The sequence below is a fragment of the Saccostrea cucullata genome, unplaced genomic scaffold (genome assembly GCF_032062105.1).
Source record: "Saccostrea cucullata isolate Sc308-1 unplaced genomic scaffold, CSIRO_AGI_Scuc_v1 ctg391, whole genome shotgun sequence".
Lineage (NCBI taxonomy): Eukaryota > Metazoa > Mollusca > Bivalvia > Ostreida > Ostreidae > Saccostrea > Saccostrea cuccullata.
This window is the reverse complement of record NW_026938695.1, coordinates 686,812-713,352: the sequence shown is the minus strand read 5'-3', so window position 1 is coordinate 713,352 and position 26,541 is coordinate 686,812. Positions and strand designations below refer to the sequence as shown.

Genomic DNA, 26,541 nt, shown 5'->3' with positions numbered 1-26,541 from the left:
AAAATTCAAGACAAACAAACTTTAATGAATGTACAAAATACAGACTGTACTAAACTGTAAGCAGGGCATAAAACACGAACTCCTGTAGATTCCAGTGATAGGACCTGTTGCTTAGGAGCAGTAAACAACACTCACGTGACGGAATCAGTTGACCTTTAACACTTTGTTTGCTTTAAGAGTAATGATTACAACAGTTCTAACGAGATAAAAAAATCTCTATTTATTGCTCCAGAAAGAAAGCAATTCGGTTTCAGAGGAAATAAAGGAATAACTTCAGTACAACTGCATTGTGCACTGACTGTATACTCAATGCATGCAGTGCCTGTTCTCTGTACTTTAAAAATATCATGCTACATATTGATAGGTGTAAGTGATTTTTTCTCAAGAAGCGTAACTTAGATACTTAAAAACTACTGTTAGTCGCAAATGTTCATTTCCTTGGGAATTTAAAGCGTCCCATTTTTTAATACCAATGGTGCTTTGCAAAGCCCTTGACCTAGAAAAAAAATCCAATGACGGAAATTAACATGTAACAACACTTAATAATATCTCTTTTATAATTGCATGATTCTTATGTAATAGCAACATTTTTTTTCTGTCTATCCATTTCATTGTCTATCTGAAACCAGGCGACTACGCAGGTATGTGCTTTTTAGAAACAGCTGAGCTTCGTTGATTTTAAAGCAAATTTTCCGGATAAGCAAAATGTCCGGATAAAAAGCATCATGGTCAATGAGGCTCTACTGTACCCTGTTCAAATAAAAAAAAAACCCTGCTAGTGGACTTTTGTGAGGAGCACTGCCTTTTAAAATGGGCGGCTTACTTTTACACTCGGACAATGTATGGAATTTTTTTTACACTATTAACATTTAGCTCAACATTTAATTCAACGAAATTAATGGGTTATTTTAATGTATTATTTCAATATACGTTATTATTGAAGAAAACGACAACCATTCTACTCTCAACTCCCGGCCTTCACATGCAATTGCCCATAACACCATATCTAGGATCACGTGATACAGGTTTAAATACTGTAAACACCCATACTAATGTGTTCGGAACTTTTTATTTTTCGGTGTTCTACAAATTATAAAACCCGATGAGTTCAGAGTAGCTCTGGCAGTGGCTCTGGCGAGAGTTAGCGAGACTACAGCGAGATAGGATAAATTATTCACGGAAATTTGGCTAGGAAGTGACTAGCACGTGGAGTCATGGTAAACAGAAAAGTTATGTTGCGTTTTAGTTTTCACCACCCTATAATATCATTCTGCAGAAATGTACTTCAATCTATATCTCTTGAATTTATTCAAATTTAAATCATAACTGTCCTCTATGTTACACTTTTCTGCTGTCATGAATTAAAATTTCTTTTTGGACAAATATTTTGCGTGGGAACCGGGACTATATTTTTTGGCGTTAGATTAGCAAATGAGGCACCAATGTGACTTTAACTGACAAATCACTGAATGGGAATTGCATTATGGGTTACTACGAATACTACAGGAATTTTACGCTTGATAAATTCCTTTATTGTACCATCGGTGAATACAGTTGTCAGGTGGATTCCCTGGCCAACACACGTGATCACGAGTATAGTTATGTAAAAAATGTTTTGTCCATTTAAATGCATACGAGAAGCTGCTCGTTTTCCTTACCCTTGAAGTGTTGCTGAACTTGACACTAACTACGTATGCGATATTTATTAAACATATTTTTTCTAGTTAACAACAAATTAAAAACGCCCGTGATATCTTTGTTAAATCATATTTTCTAATGTTTGCATTCCGTTCATAAGAACCTTTTTTTATTTTTCACTCCATTGACATGATCATAGATTGACCTGAACCACGTGTTCGATGTAACATGTCAACATTTTTTACCAGCGTATCGGTCGCTAGTGAGCTGTAATTTTTACAGTAAACTATGATAAGATATATTAATTGTTATTTACCCCCCCCCCGGCCCCTTCCCTTTAGCCACCCATTTCTGTTGAAAATCATAAAAGTCTTTCAGAAAGGTCTGGAAACTCATTTTTCACAGAACATGATTTCAAACGAAACAGACTATAGCAATTTCCTGTTTACTGCCAATTTTATTTATAAAACCGTTTCTACCCTATAACCTTTGAATAGGTAAACCTAAACCACGTGTCTTGAATTTAAATCACAATAACATTTGTAGGGGTGTGTAAAGATCAGTGCTTCTCGCAAAAGTCCTTTATGCGTAAAGTTTTCTTTACGATTGTGAATTTTTCTTGCTAAGAATATATTCCAATTTTTAATATATTTCCCATGTAATGCTGCTGAAAGTTAATATCAAACACTATTTTATCATTTAGTTAGAAATGGTGAACTGTTGTATTGCTTATTTATTTTTCTTATATTCAATTGCTTACGTAGTGGGTTTTTTTTCATATTCCCTTTTTTTTCCATGGCAAAGATTGCACATTGATTAGATTATTGTATATCGCAGAACGTGAGTGATTTGAATCACGTGATCCAAATCAAACCAGATTCCAATGTTTACACATGTATTCTTTTCTTTCATATCCCAAGAGTATATAGTAGTTTAATATGAAAAAAGAAAATTAAATTGTCGGAAAAAAAGGAATATATAAAGTCATATTTTTAATTTTCATAAGTGGAATATACTCGTATAAACTAAAAAAAAAAAAACAGTAAAAACTTAAAATAAATCATTAAATCATATATTTATATATATGATTTTATTTATTATGTATTTATTTATTTTGTATTGATTTGAGTATATGTATGATTCCTGTATAATATTTTCAGGGTAAAAATAAGAATTTAATGACAGTTAATCTGTATTTGTTACTTACAACAAGAAAACAACAGAATACAATGTGTATTACATGTAATATGACAATGTTTTTTTTTCTGGAAAGCCATCTATTTTCACTATATAGATCTATATGTTCCAAATGACACAGCAATACACATGTTTTAAAATTATAATGCAATAATAGAGATTTTCCTCAACTTCATGCCTAATGTCAACGCTATTTTAAAACGCCCTACATAGTTTATTTAGATATAAAGGTTAAAACTATAATCCTGTAACTGTTCACACTTCAGTACATGTTCTCTTTACTTTGAAATGTAACATGAAAAAATCTTTTGAATAAAATATATACGGAGATAAGGAACAGTATTCAGGCTCAAAAGTCCATTAAAAAATACAAAACAGGAGCGGAGCAAACACGGACCTCCAAAACATCAGAGGTGGGATCAGGTGCCATTGAGGAGTGAACATCACCTGACAACCGGTCTTACGTATCAGTACTCGTGTTCCTTGGTCTTTACATGTATTTATTTTTGCAACAAATTATAAAAAAAACATGTACTCGAGTCAAATTCTCTGATCATTATGAATTTTATTGATAATTCGATTGGATAACATTTAATTGTAAGATTTTTATTTGTTATGAATACAGTATGTTTCCGTTATATATGTATAAAATGGTCAAGCATTGACATGTCTTTAACATTGTTTGTCTTGATATTGGATTGTAATACTTTGATCTGTAATTGAGTTTTAAAATTAATGAACAATATGTAAAATTATAGATTTTTTTTTGGTTTAAAAATTAAAGGTAAATTTCAATTTTATTTGTAGAAGGAGGTCTGGCCACTTTTACAACGTCTCGTCGAGGTCTAACAAGCCAAATCGTAGCAGGGACGACTTCCATTCAGCCTGGAGCATATTTTGGTTAGTATATACAAAAAGACCTTCCTGAGGTTCTTTGATGTGTCTTACTTTTCATTCCGTTTCAGGAATCCAACAAATAAAATTCTCTAAACAAATGACAGCCATCAAATAAAAAAAGATCATTTTTAGGTTCATTGAAGTTGCATGTAATTTGATTACATATTATGAATCCAACAAATAAATTTGTAAACAAGTAAATTTGTTCACATATATTCAGAGAACCTACTCTGGTCTCATAAAATTGTGCTATAAATGATGGCTATGATTTTCCAATTCAGTTGATATTTAAAATGTCCACTACCTTTTTAAAAGTTTTTTTTCTCGTATTTTACGATAAAAGACGTTTATTCTAGTTAAAGAATATCTGAAGGATGATCTGCTTTCATAAATAAAAAAACAGGTCCATAACCACCGTCCTTAAATTTCGCAACAAAACTGTTATTTTTCATGAATTCTACTTGCATTTGGTCTTTTTTAAATATGGAGATAATGCACTATATTCAAGTTCAAAGGTCAATTAAAACAATACATGTACTATCAGTACCAGAACAAACGCAATCCAGGAAAAAAAACAACTTTTTTTGTAGTTTGAAGGTACTATATTTGAGATTAAAAAGAGAAATAAACCAAGTACATATAATTATACAGATACAATAAAGATATATAAACTTAGTGTCTATCAAATTAAAAAAATTAATTGTATCTTTTTGTACTAAAAGCAATATGAGCTGTGATGTTGGAATTTTTTGATGCAAAATTATAAATCACTATTTCAATGACAGATGAATGTTTATAAATTAAACTTCTGTTGTTCATAGTTGCGATGTAAGAACTATTTTGATATAAGTTTTGTTTGAATCAAACTTAAATTATTGTCATCCTTTTCAATAATGAATTCTTATATAATACTGTATACTCGATCGTCTTTCTTCGGAAACAATTTATTGCTTTATTTTGGTCTAATTGATCAAAAAGATTTGAATTATATACGAACTTATCATAATAACGCATTTTAAGAGCAAAATAAAATTTTTAAAATGCAGCTCTAATTGCTTTAAACTGCATGCATACAGATGAAAATTATTTTACTAAAGTACATGTACTTAGGGATATAGTTTTATTTAAACATTTTGTTTCGTTTGATAGCAGCAAAGAGCTAAATCTTTCTAATTTAAGCAAATAATATACAACTCAGTTTTGATTGTATTTTGTGTATTCTTTTTTCTCTGAAGGTTTTTCCCTTGACAGTGGATATTTCAACGGAACTAAATTCTTTTATGTCGCGGGAAGACCGGGTTTTGCAAACAAAGCAGGGAATATCGGAAATGTAAGAACTGTACACGACATTGATTTTTTTTCCTTTTCAATATTGTTTGCCCTAAAATGGTATTGATTCCATGCAGTGAATAAAAAAAAAATTATGTTATTGATCAAACGATGGATTTGGGCTAATGTGTCAGAAAATATCGAAGAATCACAAATTTTACACATAATAAATAAGTGTTGCTCAACCATAAACATAAAAGATTAATTTCCAGGAATGTTTTAATTAAAAACTATTCATCTTACTTTCAATAAAGGTAGAGATTCTTGAATTTTTTGAAGCTGGTAAAAAGAATACAAAGAAGCTTATAGCTGGCAAACAGGTAAATGTTCTAGATGGTAAAAAATCTGTATAAACTAAACAGCCAAAGACAAACTATTCATAAGTTATACTCCATTCTATCTCAGACTAATAGCAAATCTTTCACGAGATGAAGTCGACGTTTTAGTATATGTAAAAAAAAATTAATGATTTTGTTCAAAAAAGTTTAACATAAAACCCCCCAGACATTTAATCGCATTTTTTTTATTTCCTAAAAGAAAATATGAATTAGGAATTGATTATGAAATTTTAGGTCTTTTTTCATTTTTATAACTTATACCATTAGCTTGGTGGTGGATTTGGTTATTCGGTGTGTGTGGCGGACGTAAATGGAGACAGGATAGACGATGTTCTGATTGGTGCTCCTTTGGAGTATGTCAACCAAACAAGTGGAAGCATTATTGTGGATAGTGGTTCTGTTTATATTTACCTCGGAACAGGATCGAAGGTTTCTATATTACATGTATAAATTTGACACCCTGGGCACATCAAAAAAAATTATTCTCGTTTTTATAATAACCCTATGAGTCTTTATTATTCTACAGTTAATTTTTGTTAAAGAAGATAAAAAAAATCCTCAAATTTATTTTTAAATGGGATGTTAATTTTTTTTCACGAATAAACAGATACGATAAAAAAAAATCATTACTCTTCTTTCAATACATGTGTTGATTTTTATGACTTATTCAAAATTATCTTTAGGATATAATCAAAGACAACCATTTAATGATTAATGGTATGAGCAAACCATGGGCCCGATTTGGAACTGCAATTGTAAATCTGAGAGATATTTCAAATGATGGAATTTCAGGTTAGTTTTAACTTGATAACTTTCCTATGGAAAAGTTATAGCAATAATCATTTACACGTGTTAACACTTCAATAGTATCAATTTAAAAAAAAAAACTCTGCATGACGTGTAGTTGAGAATACATCGAACATCTTGTTTGACAAATTTTGTTTTCGAGGGGAAGACATTGCTTTTCCTATGTACATGTATATTATGGGATAGGTGGAATTTCTTTCTGAATGTTATGAATCTTCATATCATGTGAAGCTGCTGGTGATTTCATTCAGTGCAATCAACATATTTCGAAAATCAAAAAGGGTTGAATTTTTTTAAATGCTGGATCTTTTTGAAAAAAAAAAACATATGCATGCTGGATCTTTAAAAAAAACCTTTTACAAAATGTGTTCTGTTTTAAAACCAGATATTGCCATTGGGGCGCCTTTTGAAGATAACCATAGAGGAGCTGTATACATATACAATGGAAAAACTGGCGACTTCACTGACTCTTGGGAATATTCACAAAGAGTATCGCCGGAAGATTTAAAGTTAGGAATCCGCGCATTTGGCTTTTCTCTATCCAGATCACATGTAGATATTGACGACAACTTATATATGGGTATTTATTAAATTCATTTAGGATTGTTGACTGGTTATTTCTTTATAATGAAATAATATGAGAGGTTAATGTGCTTAAAAAATACGGTATTTTTTTTTCTAGTTTTTTATTTTATTTTATTTTTTTTATCATTCTTTTAAAATGAAATTAAATAACAATCTGTATGCTCTGTTAGTATGCCCTTATTAAAAAACAACATTTGTATTTGACCAAATAAAATCTGTTAGGTTATCCATGTAGTAAGTTATAATTCTTTATTTCATAAAATACTAAATTATTAGAAATACTTGCAGTGTATATATTTGTATAGATTTGGCCGTCTCTGGGTTTAAAACTGACCAAGTGGCTATTCTTCGGACACGTCCAGTAGTCCATGTCGAGGTAGATATTTCCTCCACTCCAGAAAGCATTCCTATCAACTCCACTGGTTATGACTGTAACGATGGCAACGACTATCCATGCGTGGCACTGCATTTACGTTTCCTGGTAACCGGAAAAGGAATAGAAAATGGCGTCTGTAAGTGGTGGACTGACCTACATGTATAAACATTTAGAAAGTGAACATAAGAATTTAAAAAACATAGGGGTTTTTTTTTAATCAGGAATGATTTTCCACAAATACTGTATATCACTAAATTTTCGCGACACCATATTCTCGCGAGATATTCATTAACTCTTTTCACTGTATCAGCGAGACATAATTTTCACGAAATATTCCTTTATTTAATCGTAAGGAATATTGTTCTACGAGAGAATAATTTTTTTTCATATTAAGCTCATTGTCTCGCTTTATTACGCATAAATAAAGTTCTCGCGAATAAAAAGTGATTTGCAGTATTTTCTTTTATTTTAATGTGACAAAATATCATTTTATAATCGTTTTCAAACTTTTATCCATATATACGTGTATTGGGTTCTCTTTTCCGAAATGAAAGCAAAATTGATTTTTGTGATTATTCAAGTGTTTTACATTAATGTGATTATTCAAATGTTTTACATTTATGTTATAATTTTCTTCATGCAGATATGAACTACACTCTTTTAAGTGATGTGTTCTCTGACACCCCAAGGTTTTTACTTCGACAAAATAACAGTGTTTTCGGGAATTTTAACAATTCACAGGAATCTCAAACGATTTTGCTGAAACCAAACATGGAGACGATTGTTGATATTAACTTGACATCAGATGTAAGTTTTACTAAATATAGCCATCAGACTTTACAACAAAGTAGTAAATTTCAGTGAAACATTCTTAAAAATATAATAAAACAACTTCAATTGTTTTAAATCTAAACATCACAGAAACAGGGAGATAACATTTTGTGAAATTATATCAAGAGGTTTCTAGTTTTAAAAAATGAAAAAAAAATTTTTCCGATAGCAGCAACAAAGAATTTAAAGAAAAAAATGAATGCTTACAGATTATAAATATTTTTTAAGGTCATTGACTATAGGTTCTTCCAATCCCTGGCTGATCCAGTGAATGTCCATTTGATGTTTTCTTTAGCTGACTTAACCGTAAATGAGGATGTTCCACCAATTCTACATTCAGACGTCATTACTGACCGCTACAAGACGGTTAGTGTTGTAAAATAATAGTGTACACAGTGTTATGTCCTCCCATGTTATTTTCACCCTTTTGCCCTTGCGATCAATTTGGCCCCGTTTTAATTCGCCCCGTTGTAAAATCGCCCATTTATGAAAAGGGCGAAAGGGGCTAAAATAAAACGTTGGCGGAAAAATCCCTGTATATTTTAACATACGCTATTTTACCGTTTTTTGTTTTAATTTAACAAATTCTTTGATTATTGTATGTTAATTTTAAGGCAAAATTTTTGTCAAACGGTTATTTGGTTGTATTAGATATGATAAATTTTTTCGATAAATATCTTTATAGTTTACAAATACGAATTCCCGAATAAAAGAAAATCAAAAGAATTTATTATAATTTTACTTTAATTTACAGCTAAATATCAATACAAATTGCTCATCTTATCCTTGCAAGCCAGACTTCGTAGCACAGATGCGCTCAATGGAAAACAACATGACATTACAAAGAAACCAGGAATTAGAAGTACTAATGTACTTGACGAATGCTGGAGACCCGGCAACTAAAACAGATTTTTACGTAGAAACCTTCCCAAAGATGGACTTTTATAGAATTACAGAGGGCACCAAGTACCTCAGTTGCTCTGTTCTCTACTTTGGTGTTTTGCACTGTGTTGTTCACTCCGTGACTAGTACAGAAAGGTTTTATGCTCATCAAAAATATAAGTTTATGTTAAAATTTTTCGTTGACCCTGATGCAGCTGTGGCCAGAAAGGCGGATCACGTGAAAATTGAAGTTACGTTCAATTCAACTATGCAAGATGAAACCATGCCATCGAAAACCTTTGAGATGATAAGTTATTTTAACCTTCAATCTGACGTAAGGGTTATTGGGTAAGTGTAAAGGTTTTGAGACATCCCTCTAATATTAAAGTTTGGATGACACCTATTTCAAAAAATATGTATTTCACAATTTCTGTTCTTTTGAAAACAGATTGAAAATCACAAATTTTTTAAAGACAATTATGATCATTTATATATGTGTTTAAAGGAGACAAAAAAGGTAATATTTAAAAAATACTTATTGCCAAACCGCAATGAATAAAGAACCGGGGTATAAGTCGAACAGTGAACTTAAATTTTTGATCTTTAAATGCTTCTTGTATTTAAAACCTTTATTAGAAAATTTAAACATTATTTCCATTTCATTATCCTTTCTATAGAGGATCGGACCTTTCAGACCTAATCATTGCTTCCACGACCGAGACTGTATTCAAATACTCTGTTACGTATGACGTCCACAACGACGGACCTAGTCCACTAGGAGCAAATCTTAATATAACCATAGCTAGCAGCAGAGGGAGCAACACCATTCTAAAGGTAACAGCTGGAAAATGCTACAAAGTGATTATTGTTATAAGAGCACACGGCAGATATGACCGGTCGGCAGAGGATGCTCACTCCTACATGGCACCTGATCCCACCTCTAATGTTCTGGAGGTCTATGTTTGCTCTGCTCCAGTTAGGTATTAATTTATGGACTTTTGAGTTTGAATACCGTTCTTTTTCTCCATATATTTCATTAAAGAAATATGTATTCTCTTCATCCTAATGCAGTAATCTTCAAAATGGTCTTGACTTCTCGTGTCTATTTTTCTCTTCTTGAGTACCAATACTTGCTCTATAGAGCTTATGCAAAACTTTAAGATCTTTGTTAGCGAATAAAACGACACATCGAATGGTAAACGTTGGACATAATGCATGTCAGACTGTTGGTATGATTATAAATAAGGGTAAATTCATAACCTTAGGACCAACGGATCTGGTAAAAAGGTGGGTCTATATTGATCACATGATGAAAAATTATTTATCATGTTTATTATTATAAAATTATATTCCTTTGTTCATAATTATGATTAGCAATTACATGTACACGTATGCGTCTTCTTAAGTTGGAGAAAAGTTGCTTCTAGGTGAGGGGCCCTAAGAGGGGACTATATTGATCTTATAAAGAAGAACCATTATTAAAGGTGGGTCTATATTGATCACATAATGAAAAATTATTTATCATGTTTATTATTATAAAATTATATTCCTTTGTTCATATTTATGATTAGCAATTACATGTACACGTCAGTTGGTCTTCTAGGTGAGGGGCCCTGCTATATTGATCTTATAAAGAAGAACCATTATTTCATGTAATATATGGAACAATATATATTAACTATTTTGAAGTTGTTGACTACGGTTTCAGTGGTATAGTGATAAATTTTTGACACCATGAAAACTGTGAAAACTTTTATTATAATGATAACTTTGACACTTTGATTTTACTATAGTCATGACTTTGACACTGTGATTTAAAACTAATAGTAATAATTTTGACACTTTGATTTACTAAAGTGATAAATATGATAACTTTGATTTACTATAGTGATAACTATGACACTATAGTGATCAATTTACTATAGTGATCACTTCGACACTAAGGTGATCACACGGAAAACTTTCATTTACTGTAGTGACATATATTTACTTTTACGCTTTGAATAATATAGATAACTATAGTTGCAAAAGAGAGTCATAAAAGAATTTCACTGTGAATTATATTTTATGAAAAAATCACTACATTGCGATTTTTTTCAAATGTCTGATTTTGAAAAGATGTCAGGTTTTCAAAAATATCTTTGGCCAATTCTATTTTAGATAGACAGGAAACGTAACTTTATGTCTACGTGTCCTCACGTTATATATGATTCAGATGATGACACATTTTTTAAGAGTTTCGATTTATTAAATTTCATTTTTCCTTATTCAAATATAGTTTTTAAATTTTGTATATTTTCACATATGGCATTCACACATACTAATGAAATCAATGCAATAAAAATATGTTTCAATACTTACTTTTATCTTTCAGTACAGATGATACAAACTGATTTTTATAAAACAATCTGGAAAACAACAACTTAGGTCAAATAAATAAGTTTCACCGCATAAATTTTTATTCTATATTCAAAATTTTAACAATAATATGATGAAAAGTATAAAAAAAATTATAGAGATTAATAATGATGGTTACGGAAAGCTAGCATTTCGATCATCATAGAAGGTTAACGATTTTAGAAATTTATTATCTGCATCACTTACAATTTATTATCTGCATCACTTACAATTTATTATCTGCATCACTTACAATCAAATTGGGTCCGAAAATATATAACAACCCAGGCAACCATTTTTTTGTTTATTATCTGTCCTTAATCTTTCAGGATATAATGGTTAAGAGGGGAAACTGTACTGCAGAGACGAAGATCGACATAAAACTTTTAGGAGAACCTAGCAATTTGATATCACAACCTCTGAAAGATAGCAACAACAAAGAACAACCGTCAACAGATATTGTATGCTCCTCTAGGTTTTATATACATGTATAGATAATCCTAATTATTAAAAGTTAATTAAACCCATCTTCTCATACTCTGCTTCACGCCTCACATATAAAGAGATTTCTAACAAGAGGGGAGAGGACCAAAAAAATTCACTTGTAAAGATAAACTGGAGAATATTTTGCAATTCATAACCAAAAAAAAATTAATGTATTGCCAATAAACCATTTTCAATTACCCTCCCTCCGTGATTTAGAAAATCAGAAAAAAAGACTAAGCTATAAACTTCATTCTACTCCTTTAGTTGTTTAATTGAAAAACGACTTTAACTGGTTATATTTTACCAGCATTGCTTTAGATATTACAAGCATCAAGAACTTTTTTTATGATAAGACATGCTTTTCTATATTGGTCTTTAGATTTGTGGACTTTCAGGAATCAGTTGTACTTACTTGATTTGTGATCTTGGGTTCATCAAAGCAGCTGAATTTGAAAGCGTGGAATTAACGATGGATCTCGATTCCAACTCGTTCTCAAATATTCTAAAGGTATAATATATCTTCAATTTTTGACAAAATACACCGCTGTTTGAAAAACATCGCTCTTGGTCTCTCTTGAAACGGTTGAAATATATTTTTTTTATACCCTCATGATTCCAATAGACTAGTTACATTTACTGAATTCGGCATGTAAAGTTTGTCAGTTCTATGTTTAAAAAATGATTTGTCTTTAATGTTTAAAATTTGTTTGCAGGACTTAAATACTAACGCTGCACGATTTGTCACCCCTGGAGAGCTGAGTTTGTACAACAACAAAATACCGGCTTCTATAAATGTTACAGATAAAGGAAAGGTGTGTAAACCAAACGCATAAACAAACTATTAATGATTATTGTATAGACCAGATAGAACAATACAGTACATACATGCACATTCTTTTTGTTATTAATTTTTTAACTTAGTTTTTGTTAAAATCATTATACCGGTATATAAATATGGGATGTTAGCATTGTGATATCATCTAAATATAGTGCGTGTTAAACGATTCCATTTATTCAATTGCTAATACTGTAATGACTTGAGTTCTAACAACCATTTACATACCTATAGATAGCTTTTGGGTTTTATTTACAATAAACCAGGAACTCTGTTGTCTCCATGTTCATGACAGGAATTACAATCTCTGTTACCTATTTCAGGTAGCATTAAGAGTCTCTTTAGGCGCTTCCGGTGTGACGTCATCGGACCTTCTTTGGTATGCTATAGGCGGCAGTGCTGGGGGATTCGTGTTTCTTGTAATCATTGCACTTATTCTATGGAGGGTAAGAAGAATCTACAGTTTCTTAAAACCTTGTTTTGGTTTTGGTCATGTATATTACTAGTATTCACTTAGAACTGTCATACAAAAAGTAAATTCATTGAGGGGTGGAAAACGACCTTTTTTCAATGAAAAAAAAACATGAAGTTAAACTTGCAAAACTTATTCTTGAACAATCCTTAAAGTCAGATTCAGCTTAGTGTATGCCTATATTTCAATTTATCTTAGTTATCACGACACCTTTGCATATTGTTGCATTGTGGTCAATATAAGGAATGTGTTTTAGCAAGAAAATACTTTATTTATGCTTAATTCAGTAGAATAAATGCCTGAAAGCCTTGGAGGCTGTTATTTACATGTATGTACTCGTCGTATTCAAAGTAACATTTACTTCAAGTATTTATAACACATAAATGAAATATAAGATCTAGAAGATAACGAATAGTATTCGTGCCCAAAATTCCATAAAAGTACAAATTAGGAGCAGAGCAAATAGGTACCTCCAAAACATCAGAGGTGGGACCAGCTGCGCAATGGAAGAGTGAGCATCTCACAATTATGAATATATAAAAAGCTTACAGAAAGAGTTTCAGCACATTATACAACAGTTACAATGCATTGACTTGGCTTTGATATACATTTAGCAAATCTAAATAAGGGCTATTTCCTTTTACATGTACAAAGTAAAAACATTGAATTTTTTTTTTGAAGAATCAATAATAATCAAGTAAAGTCAAGGAAAACAAATTAATATTAAAATTGTACATACATTGGTATTTTGGTTCCGGTGTTATACATGTTAAATAATGTAAACATGTACATGATGATATTTTTAGTGTGGGTTCTTTAACCGGAAGAAAAGGGGTGAAATCGACAGAGCCAAAAGACAGTCCCAAATGAAACAGAGACAGAGTAGGATGATGTCACAGTTCGTCAGCAAGGAGCTGAGTAAAGGTCACGACTCATCGATTAATGGCACTGACCGAAATTCTCAGGGTTATACACTCGGTACAAAGAAAGACTATCCAGATTTAGACGTTCAAGACAGATAACAGACGAGATCTTAAATATAAAGGGCTCTCAATTTGCATGAAAGAATTTTGAATTTTGAAATGAGCTCACATTCTGCTGACAATACTCATTGACGCCAGTTGTAATGAAAATCGACTATAGTGGGAATGAACATTCCTTTCATCACCGGTGAATGATGTTTTTTTTTATACCAGGATGTATGTGAGTTTGAGTATGTGCAATGTGTGTTTGTTGATAAAAGTATGTATTGTGTAGAAATGAGTCCTTAGTTTTCCTTTTTTTTTAGTTTTGATAATAAAACAAAATCTTTTATTTATACAAAAGTTTATTCTAAAACAACTACATGTACTACAACAAAAACAATTTACCTGTGAAAGGTAAAATCTTAAACCAAGTAAAATCGTGATTATTTTCTGTTTTGTTTGAAGCGTCAGATAATGTACATGTATATTACATGTAAGGTTATGAAAGCAGAGGAAATATATGCTGTAAGGAAAACTACAAATGATTTATTCATTTGTGGGTAAATATTTAATCATTGTTAATGCGATTCTTTTTTGTGAATGCATGAAGAATAATTTTTTTCATCTCATATTTCATTGATCAAAACATTTTTACTGGAGAGATTAATCATGATTTTGAATTTCTTACATGTAGTCAAGCACAATGTACATGTTCATGTTTCAAATACATTTTTAACAGCTCTAAATGTTTAATATCTGAAGCATTCCTTTTCCATGAATCTTTTCCCAAATTAAGCCATGCTTGTAAAAAGGAAAAATTTAAGTTATAGGAGTACATTTTACATTTAGTTGAAAAATATGCAATTATGCATGCCATATATTTTTTGTGAAACCTACATACATGTATAGTTTTTTTTTGTTTGGGTTATTGCCAAGTGTAGTGAGGGTCTGGAATTGTAGAATTATAATGAGTCTTATTTGTTTTTATATACTAGTATATATGAAGTGCTTTGCCAAAATGTTTTTTGTTTTCTTAGTTTCCTTGTTCATGTGTGCAGTAGGAAAAAAATACATATATCCTACGTTTTCAGTGGACTACAACATTTATACAAGACTCGATTATTAAAAATTTTTTGAAGTGAATTGACTTACCTTTTTTAGCTCTTCTGAGCCAAAGGCTCAAAGAGCTAATGCTATGGCCATTTGTGCGGTGTGCGTTAACTTTTTAGAAAATGGGCCATAACTCAAGAACGCCTTGGCCAATCAGTGTCAAATTTGTCACAGGGTATCCTTGGCCCAAGGGCTACCATTTATACTAAAATAAGGGTTGGGACCCTTAAACAAGGGGAGATAATCAGGAAAACAAAACCAAAAGTACTGGTTGCTAAAAAATCTTCTTCTCCAGAACCACCAGGCAGATTTTCACTAAACTTACACACAAGGATCAGAATATGTTGAAGATTAAAAATTGTTCAAGGCATGAGCCTGGGGCAAAGGGCGTGGTCTCAAGGTCACTTCAAAGTTGACCTAAATTTACAATTGATAAAAACGTTTATATTTTGCTTATTATAAGGACTAGGATCATCAAATCTTGTACGTTGATGCATCTTAACACTTCACATCATGTTAAATCAAAAGTAGGTCACAGTGACTTACTTTTTTTTAATTTTGCGGGCATTTGTTTTCAAATTGATTTGAAGGCATATTTTGGACACTTTAAGGCCTATGATCATCAAACTTTGTTAGTTGATGCATCTTGGGTCCTTGAACAACGTCAGCTTAAAAGTAGGTCACCTTGACCTACTTTTTGAACTTTATGACATACTTTTTAAAACATTTCATCCCATTATTGCAGACACTGAGAGGGTTAGAATCATCAAATCTTGTAAATTGCTGCATCTTGGGACCTTAAAACATATTTATGAAAAAGTAGGTCACTGTGACCTACATTTTGAATTTTGCAGGCAATTGTTTTCATATTGTTTAAAAGGCATATTTTGATTACCTTCAGACCTACGATCAACAAGCAGATGCATCTTGGTACTTTGAAAAATGTTGACTAAAATGTAGGTCACGGTGACCTACTTTTGACATTTTATGGCTTTATTTAAGTATCTTCGGTATTTATTGGCTAAGAATCATCAAACTTTGTGAGTTGATGCATCTTGGGTTTTCGGAGAGTGATGACCAAAAAGTAGATCACAGTGACCTACTTTTGACATTTTATAGCTTTATTTAAGTATCTTAGGTATTTATAAGCTTAGAATCACCAAACTTTGTGAGTTGATGCATCTTGGGTTTTCGGGGAGTGACGACCAAAAAGTAGGTCATGGTGACCTACTTTTGACATTTTATAGCTTTATTTAAGCATCTTAGGTATTTATAAGCTTAGAATCATCAAACTTTGTGGGTTGATGCATCTTGGGTTTTCGGAGAGTGATGACCAAAAAGTAGGTCATGGTGACCTACTTTTGAATATCTCGGATACATATTGGCTGAGAATCATCAAACTTTGTCAGTTGATGTATTTTGGGCTTTCGAAAATCGCCTACTAAAAATTAGGTCACAGTGACCTACTTTTAACATTTTATGGCTATAATTAAGTATCTCCAGTACTTATTGGCTTGGAATAATCAAACTTTGTCAGTTGATGCATTTTGGTTTTTCCAAGAATGTAGATGAAAAAGTAGGTCAAAGTGACTTACTTTTGACTATCTCACATACTTATTGGCTTAGAATCTTCAATCTTTGTCTATTAATGCATCTTGAGTCCTCAGAAAACTTCAATCTTAAAGTAGGTCATTGTGACCGACTTACATGTATGGTTTTTTTTTTATAGCTTTATTAAAATATCTTCAGTTATAATTGGCTAAGAATCATCAAACTTTGTCAGTTGATGCAACTTGGCTCTTAGAATACTTAGGGTTAGAGGCTTCAATTAGAAGTGATAGGTTGTACAATTTATCAGAAGAGCGATTCAAGGCCCTTGGGCCTCTTGTTTCAATTATAATAACTACACTACCTGCAAAATGTTACCAAATCTCTTGTCAAATAAGCTAGGAGAGCACATTTTCATATGAAGATCGTCATGTACAAGATTTCAGAGATAGCTTTGGTTCTACGAATTGTTAGGAACAATTACATGTATTTGACAGAAAAAATCAAGTTAGCGGTGAGCCAAAACTAGCTACATCCTAAATTTGGTCCCCCAAAAATGAAAGGTTTGATTTGTCTCTTTATTCAGATTAAAGCCATATATTGTTCAACATTCCATGTAACGATTTAAGGCTTTATTACGCGCCTTGAAAATACTTACAAAATAAAAGAAAACTCATGTTGTCTATCATATGCAACATTCTGTGGTTTAAAAAAACTGCAAAATAAAATAATTTAAAAAGATGACATGTTTTTGCAAAAGTTTTATTTCGTGTAATTAAGCGCCCTTAAATCTTATTAAATGCAGTTTAAAAACTATGCAAAGATATACAAAATGTATACAACACACATTAATTTAAGGCATAATGAACAGCAGTTATAAATTCTAAATATTGATTGAGTACCAAAAATAATAATTATTACATTTATATATTTGTAGATAAGTAAACATTAAAACTATCAGATGTTTTTCTCTTTTTATCACTACCATGTTCGATCATTCATCAACCTCTATATGGAAAATATTTATTAAACATGTACTTCACCTGTATATTTGTACATTAAAACAGTTACAATGTATCTTATTTCTAATTAATGAGACAAATGATTATTGAAAACAAATATATTTCTGGATAAGAATAATATACTTGCAAGAAACATCCGCATGTTTTGCAATTTTCTGTTTCTTGCAAATATTTGTCTGATTGATTATCTTTGAAAAACAAAGTCATGTTTTACCGAAGTCGAAAAAATTGATAGTTGTTGATTAATTTCAAAATGACGAATCCTGAACAATAGATATTTTGATTTATCACAGGATGACCTATCGATAACTCTGTTTTGCACTTTGTAAATTTATGTTCAATTCGAAAGATTTGAAAAATATTTTTGTTTTTGTTTGTTTGTTTATTGGGAGGGGTATACGGGCCTATATCAAGCCTTTATATCAGAAAAAATTGGAAAACAGGTTGATTAATCTTGTTTTAGATTTGCATGAGATACATAACCTTGTAAAAATAAACAATGAAATTTTACACAAACAAATTTATTTGCATTGTTCAAAATCACATAAAAGAGATAATTAAATTTCCTCTCATGGAAAACAGGTTGATTAATCTTGTTTTAGTTTGTTCAACGTAATCCTTGTTGAAATCCATGATTAATCCATAACCTATTATAATGTTAACCAACAATCATGCTCGACTTTTATTTGCATTGAAAAAAAAGATTCATAAACTTTCCTATATATAAACGTTTTAATCATCAACCATAAAAACTCTTACGAAAATCGCGAACTTTGAGATTTGCATGAATTGATACATAACTTATAATTGCATTGTACCGAATGTATTCCTTATATTTCTTCGAATAAAAAAGAATATCTTTTTGTAAATGTACAATAAACACAATAGCGAATTTTAAATCAAAGTTTTTCAATATTTCAAGAATTTAAAGGATACGTATTTTCGTTAAATTAACACTGAACTTGTGATGAAAATTTATTAAATGAAAGTCAATAAAAAGTCTCGGTACACGTTGGACACACCGACACACACGTTTCAGTAAGTTGTGGTATTCTCGACTTAAGCATATGTCAAAAATAAGCATTAAAAATAATTCTTGTTTAAACAATATAAATCACTAGCAAATTTACACAGCCTTTCATTCACTGTCACTTGTATACGTGTGATAGGTATCCGGCCGAATGTCATCGAGAGTAGCAAAGAACTAATAACAAGGTCTTGTACGGCAAAGAGGTTGGGCTAAAGTCGTCTCATCGTTGTCAAAAACAAATCAAAGTTGCTGAATCAGATGTTACTTATTTCTTAACCATTGAGAATCTATTCGCCATGTGACAGACACTAATTATATTAGCGTAGCATCTAAAAAAAATGGCTTAAATCATGGAGAGTGTGTTATGGCGAGAATGCCACGTGTCCTTGCTGACATTTTATTTATAATGCTACGATGTTTTTCTTGCTGACATGTCCAAGGTTAACTGAGAATTGTACTTGTAAAAGCCTTGAAGACCCATACCTTGAAATAATATCTAATCATTTTCATTTTCAAGACCTGTACGTGTTTATACATAAATATTTTAGGCATTGTGCAAATTACTACGATGAGTATAACTTAAAGGCTAGTTGTTACTTATTTCGTTGTTTTCAATATCAATTCACTATCGTTGCATATCAACAAAAATTACGGCGAGTAATTGTGTATAATTGGAATCCTTATACATTGTTAGTAACTCATCCAACATTGCCATACATCTAAAATTCAAACCGTTGTTTGGACCACTGCAAAAAAAAATAAAATAAAAAAAAAAAAAAGGCTATTATTAGTTGTTTTCGTCAAAAATACGGCGAGTTTTTATTCATGAATCATCCAACATATCATCAAAATAAAAACCGGATCAAATAAAAAATATTATAGCTCAATTGCACAATTGTTAAAAAAAAAAAGTCATTTTATCAGATGCCAGTAGTGAATTAAACAATTGTAAACGTGCTAACTACCACCAAGTTTCATTCAAAGGTCAGTTTATATCATTAATATCCACCTGTAATCTTTGAAAAACTAACCGTTATTGACATTTGTTCTCTTTTAGAATTAACAGGAATGAAGTGCAAATCAATAGTTCAATCATAGGTTCCCTCAAAGCTTATTTAAAAAAATGTTCATTTCAAGATACTATTTTGCTAACATGAATATCGACAGAAAATTATAGTGTACCAAATTAAAAAGGTTTTATAAATTTTAAAAGTATATATGGACACCATACATATAATCAGTCACCCTTGGCCATGCATATATTCTTTTGTTGTAAGGAAATTGTCTCTACATACTATAAAGTGAAAATTAGTAACTTATTTAATTTTGACGTTGCTCCGTGACCCCATTTTCGCTGTTCTAAATCTTTGATAATTTTTATAAATATGAAGATATAATCCATTTTATTTACTCAGATTATTTGTTGTTAAAATATGTGCACTAAATTTGGATATGATTTGACGTTAAATTAAAAAGGTAGGACAAAAGTCTACGAACATTTTGAATTACCCACGTATTCAAAAGCAATTCCTAATTGTATTCAAAAGCGATTTCAAAGTTCCACGATTATATTTGTATCTACTCTTAATGAAGAGCAACAGTAAAAACTATGATTTTACAACAAATCGGTTTCAAAAATCTGTTTACTTATGTCTTCTCGATTCTTTTTATTCAATTTGGAAATAGTTCAAGTTATTTCGTGTAGAATTATGATAGAGATACAAACATCTGGATCCAATTTCGTTAAATTAGCAGTGCTTAAATCACAATGTCTTGAAGAATTATTATAATTATTGTATAGTACAACATCATATACAGTGGAGTTCAACGTATACGCATGATCTTAAAATTGATTGATTGTATATTGTTTAACGTCCCTCTCGAGAATTTTTAACTCATATGGAGACGCCGCTATTTGCAGGTGGAGAGCTGCAAATTTTGTCCTATACTCGGCACTCAGGACCATTGAGCAGGAAGGGATCTTTTTCGTGCCGGCATCTTTTGCGACACGAAGCTCCACTGGCATGTGGTGGTGTCTCCATACGAGGGAAAAACTTTCGAGAGGAAGATTAAACACAAACAAACAGACAAACAAACAAACAAACAAACAATAAAGACTCTAACCTTTGGTAGTGTCAGAATTACAATCATGTGTTGTAACCGTCTCCCTCTCATATCTCCTATCCTCTTTGACTGTCCTTTTCCAGCATCGACAGGCGCATGCTATGAGAACTATAAAAAGAACTACACCGGACAAGGCAAACACAATTTTGACGATATTCATCCGCCCGACTTTAGATTAAAAAGGAAAGTGAAAGTAAAATCTGGGTTGAATAGTTCATATGAGAATCCAATTCCAGTTCTCCATATGGTAAAGATTATTTTTCTAATGAAAAACACATTGACTTTTTTATGTTTTTATATTAGTACTTCTGAATAAACTTCTGAATAGACATAACTGAATAATTTTTCACAATAAAACAAGAATAAGACAATTATCACTCTCATTAACACCTTGTGATTAAACCGCAGTCTGTGGCGTATAATATTCTTGATAATTATTATGAAATGGTATTTCATATCAAAATTTTGTATACATTTCAGCAAAAATATTTTCAACGATGTAATCGATCATTTAAGGTAAAAGCTTGCTGTATATATTCCGTTTCGCTGAGAAAAATAGATGGTATAAAACTCAAGTTGGCGCATAAGGTGCGTATAGAGTTGAAGAAAAACAATCATTTGTTCATTTGGTTTTTCTATGTTGGTTGCTTTTTTAGCTCTCCTGAGCAGATTTAGAATGCTCTTCCGATGAAATTGGCTTGTAAACTCATAGGGAATGTTACCATACTTTATTATACCCCCTGCTTGAAAAGTGGGAGAGTATACTATATCGGTATGTCCGTCCGTCCGTCTGTCCGTTACGCTTTAGGGTACCCATGTCTTATCCGCAACTCCTCTTACATCACTGATTGAAATTTAATGAAACTTTCACAGAATCTTTATTACATATTGCCATTGTGTACCTCCTATTTTACTTTTTTATCCGACACATATTTTGGGTTTCCCCGCCACAGCAAATCATGGACTTTTTCATCAGCTATAACCATATGGGAGGCGGGGGTATCATTTAGTGAGCTCATTGCTCACAGTACCTCTAGTTCGATTTTACGTAATCACGATATTTACAAAATGTGACTGATACTTAAATATTAGTGTCAGAGAGAAAAGAAGACTTTTAAAGATAAATTTCTTTATATTTAATTACAAGATTTAATCATTTTCATGATTACTAGTTTATCTTTTCATTTCATCTGCTTGGTTTTACATTTATTGTATATCATATATTTTTACCACATAATATAGTTTATATGATGAATGAACCGACAAACTACGTGTATAACAATTTATTTACATTCTTCAAAGAAGCATACTATAAGTTGAGGCTTTCTATAGATTTAATAGTTTTTTAACAAAACGCTTTTACTCCAACATCTAGCTAACCAGAACATCCCTTCCGAATGGACACGGACCCATCATCTTTCCGGATCACCTTACAATGACAGTTGTTATGGAGAGTGCCCTGGACATACAATGGCCACCCAGTGTCCGTCTCATTACGGCATATTCCATTGGCGTCCTCGCATTCTAGAAAAAAAGATAATAGTACGATTCTCAGTTATCCTTGGACTTTCAGTAGGGCGTGACTTTCTGGACACACTATCTTATTAACGTCTCTCAAATGGCGAATAGATTTTCATTGGTCAAGAAATAAGAACATCAACAAATTTAAATTGTTCACAACGATTAGACGACCCACCTCTCTGCCGTGCGGAACGTTATCATAGGATCATTGGTACACTGGTGGGTACAGTCGTTGACATTCGCCGGAATGTTATTTCAAAAGTGAACGAAAAGCTGTGTAAATTTCAAACGCTAATTATGTAATGTCGAGAATACCACGCCTTAATGAAAGTCCAAGGTTAAATGAGAATTGTACTATTCAGTTTGCTCAAAGATGATATGCTCAGCTTTCATTTCGCAGAATTTTTAACTTCTTTATTTTCTTTGCAGAAAAGAAGAGAACAAAGAATTATAAGTGATAATAATATTGTTTTTGATGCGATTAACTCTTAATGAACAAATAGTTATTTAAAATAATAATAATAACCAATCTATAAATTCGAAACATATGATGGAATGATCAAATTGTGAACTGTGAAACAGTATCTCCTGTTGTTTAAAGTTATCGCCCTTAAAATTATAAATAATATTAATTTATTGCAAATATAAACAGCTTTGTCAGATTCAATTTTAAGTAAAAACATCAAGAATTTTATGTTTATGAAGTTCTAGCGATTTCAATTGAAAAAAAAAATGCGTGATTTTTACATTGTAAATAATCAGAATTTTTCAGGGGTTATCTAAATTTTCAAGCATAATAATTTTTCTTGAACCAATTAGATCCAATAATTACACAGGGAATTTATGTAAATTACATATTTAAATTCGTTGATGATGCAATATTGAAAAATATCCATTTTTGAGTAAAAAAATCAAAATAAAAAAAATGATGTATGTGTTTGATTTTACTTCAGTTGCTCCATTGTTGCCATAAGAAAAGTGCATTAAACACAATCTATCTGAATGTATTTTTTTTTCAATTACTGATGGCGTAAGGACTGCTCGTTCAGTCAATCTAGCTCTATGATCATTTATCACTGTACATCAGGTACATATAATAGATAAAAACTTACTGATCGTGTCCAGTTCTAAGACTCTGTGGAATCCCCGATCGCTCTGGTCTATCACACAGCGTTTGGTGATACACTTATTGTCAGGGTCTGTGACGACACTTCCTTCCTCTAAACACGTACCATTGTAAGGGCAGCCTAGTTGAGCAGATATTTTAATAATAAATTATTTCAAAGAAAAAAATTAATTACAGTCACTTTTATTTTTTAAATGTACATTAATTGGAAGACATATCATTTTTAGGTATTTTACACCTATGTGCAAAATAAGTAACCTGGTGTCATGGAAACAAGACCAATTTTTATCACTTCCAATAAATTTTATAAATCGGGCTTATAATGTTACTATTTCACCAAGTTTCAACAAAATCCGCGAGAATCAATTTCTAGTCCATTTAGATGCTTCCAGAGAATGACTCAAACATTAATTAGGTTGTGTTGTATGAAGTTCATTGTCTCATAGATTTTAAGGTATTGCTATACATATGTATATAGAACACGTATAATAAAATGTTTGAATCTCTGCCATTTGGTTGACTTATATAAGACTGAAATTCCTCTGTGATCACTCTTAAAAAGTTACTAGAGTTGTCTATGATTTCTTGGTCATTCTACCGGAATTTAAGTTTCACCAAACGATAAAATTATGTCTTCAGATTGACAATATTGTATGAAAAAAGACCCAAGATAAAATTAAAATGGATGCTGAACATTATTTGTGTTAAAACGTCTAAAATGGAAATATTAGCTGGATATATAGCTGTCAAAATACATCAGACGTGAACAAAACAAATTGAGTTTTAATATACTTCACGTACCTTTCCAAATTATATTTTGTGTCGCCTTAATGGAAGTCCCATTCCTTGTGTTGACACACTGATATCGGACGCAGTTTTCCTCCCACGCACTTCCGGGAAAGTGACACACCCCCTTAGAATCGGTACAACCTGAAATTGGAGTCATTTTTTCTTTTGGGGAAATTATATATTATTCCTTCATTGACATTATTTATGTTCCCACGTTACATACCTAGCTCTGATACGCTGATAGTTCAGTGTACCCACGTGCGACATGGTCCTCCAATATGACACAAATCTGTTTTACATACATATATACCTTCATCAGATATCCCCCAATATGACATTTCTATTTTACATACCTAGCTCTGATACGCTGATAGTCCTGGTGTAACCACGTGGTCCCCCAATTTGACACTTCCGCTTAACACACCCCTCTTCCTCCCACTCCTCATCCTTCTTCCTACACTGGTCTTTGTATCGACACCCTTAAAACAAAACATTCATGGTGATCCCATATACTGTAAGCACTTAACTTAATAAACATTTATATTAGCTTTATAAATAATTAGATTAGAGCAAGAAACATGTATATTATACAGGCGTCGGAAACGGACGGCTAGGGGGGGGGGTGTTTAAATACACCCAGTTTTTGCAAATATAAACATAAAATGGCATTGACATTGGGGTTTAGTCAACAAATGTTTTGGGGGTCAGGTTTATCCCCCATTCTCCATTAGCCCCCACCTCACCCCAACTTTCAATTACCTTCAGACGCCGGCTAAGATACTACTGGAATACTACTAACCATATTCTATATCATAGTACTAACCATAAAACCTGTCCACTCTAATGGCGATGTACTTGGTGAACTGATAGGCGTGGCACCACATGTCGGCACACTCCTCAACATCCTGCCAGATCCGCCCCCGCCCCGGGGATTTACACTCACCCTTCCAGTAACATTTCCCTTGTTCTGTTATATAAAAAAAGGTGTCGAGATTCAGAATCGGTTAAACAGTATTTAAAAGTTTTACATTAAATTTTCAACATGATTATTCTGACCAAGAATTATATCATGAACTGATGTTGTAACACTTTTGTTTTATTTACTGCTTGAAATCAACAGATGGAAATGTACAGGTCTACATTATGAACAGTGAGTATATATGTATGCATGAAAAATTGAAAATCAACTTAAAGTATAGGTAGGTCATGTAAAAAATTATTGAATGGTGAATTTTAAAATTATTGTTTTTGTTTTAAAGACTGAGATTATGTTAACAGGTACACGCACATCCACTATAACCTACCTGTACACTCTTTAATTGCCGATGGATCCGCGCCTTGACCATTTGTCCACGTGACTATCAGACTCAGACACAAAAACTGGAACGTTTGTGACGTCATGTTTAAAATGATCTGATTTTTTGTTTACTTGTATAGATCTGCAAGATTGTCAATAAAATAACAAAATCAAATAAACACAAAAGATTTGAATACTCGCGATCGTGATATAAAATCGAATGAAACTGATAGGTAAAAATGCACAAATAATTAATTAATATCATTTTTAAAACAAATATTGAGGGTGAAACAAATTCATTTGAACCAGTAAAAGAAAAAGCTATCTCTGGGATCGGGTTTGTGAAAAGTATATACATGTAATATTGAACATGTTTGAATTATATTTATATTCTTTAAAAAACAAAACAATTTTCATGCAATTTTGATTTTATTTCAAGACAGCAAAAACGGAAATTTCATTGTCAATTGTATCCTGTTAAATTTTGAAGTAGATAATCTTAAGCTTTTATTCGTATAAATATCAATATTTTCAAATAAGTCATTATGTGCATAATTATACGCATTCGTTTTTCCTGATTCAAATTTAAAGTATTAAACGCGTTTTATAATATATGAAATATAATTACTGCCTATACTTTTATATACTTACATAACAGTTAGGTGTGAATATTCCCTTCTTTATAATTTTTCCTTCGTTTCTTTTTGACACCTTGAGATGAATATTGACCTGCTTGATGTATACGCGTGAGGCCATATTGAGTGCTAAATTGACAATTAAGATAAATTGTTAGCCGATATAAAAAAAACTGTAGTTATAAAAATCGGATTACCGAGGTGACTGTCTCAAAAAATGGCTTTCTAATGATTTCTTTCATTGCACAGGAGGTATATATAATAATTACTGTCCATATATCAACATAAAATTAAGTAACATTGA

At 31.6% G+C, this 26,541-nt stretch overlaps 2 protein-coding genes across 2 annotated transcripts in view; one reads left to right on the top strand and one right to left on the bottom strand.

The window, feature by feature from the left end:
* The window catches only part of LOC134250966 (integrin alpha-4-like), a 38,631-nt gene extending 23,468 nt beyond the window's left edge, over window positions 1-15,163 (top strand). The window contains exons 6-21 of the mRNA XM_062733332.1: window positions 3,643-3,735; window positions 4,968-5,062; window positions 5,316-5,381; window positions 5,667-5,828; window positions 6,083-6,191; window positions 6,592-6,786; window positions 7,097-7,303; window positions 7,811-7,974; window positions 8,227-8,364; window positions 8,753-9,228; window positions 9,558-9,714; window positions 11,607-11,738; window positions 12,143-12,271; window positions 12,477-12,575; window positions 12,922-13,044; window positions 13,877-15,163. Coding sequence (XP_062589316.1) covers window positions 3,643-3,735; window positions 4,968-5,062; window positions 5,316-5,381; window positions 5,667-5,828; window positions 6,083-6,191; window positions 6,592-6,786; window positions 7,097-7,303; window positions 7,811-7,974; window positions 8,227-8,364; window positions 8,753-9,228; window positions 9,558-9,714; window positions 11,607-11,738; window positions 12,143-12,271; window positions 12,477-12,575; window positions 12,922-13,044; window positions 13,877-14,092 — 2,561 coding nt within the window. The 3' untranslated portion in view covers window positions 14,093-15,163. The remainder of the gene's footprint in view (window positions 1-3,642; window positions 3,736-4,967; window positions 5,063-5,315; window positions 5,382-5,666; window positions 5,829-6,082; window positions 6,192-6,591; window positions 6,787-7,096; window positions 7,304-7,810; window positions 7,975-8,226; window positions 8,365-8,752; window positions 9,229-9,557; window positions 9,715-11,606; window positions 11,739-12,142; window positions 12,272-12,476; window positions 12,576-12,921; window positions 13,045-13,876) is intronic.
* A 7,002-nt stretch (window positions 15,164-22,165) lies between these two features.
* On the bottom strand, window positions 22,166-26,541 carry LOC134250959 (uncharacterized). The gene is made up of 7 exons (XM_062733321.1): window positions 26,254-26,541; window positions 25,610-25,744; window positions 25,129-25,272; window positions 24,659-24,784; window positions 24,318-24,446; window positions 23,503-23,637; window positions 22,166-22,393 (listed from the first exon to the last, which is right to left on the bottom strand). The coding sequence occupies exons 2-7, from the start codon at window positions 25,704-25,706 to the stop codon at window positions 22,245-22,247; spliced, it is 780 nt and encodes a 259-aa protein (XP_062589305.1). The 5' UTR covers window positions 25,707-25,744; window positions 26,254-26,541; the 3' UTR covers window positions 22,166-22,244.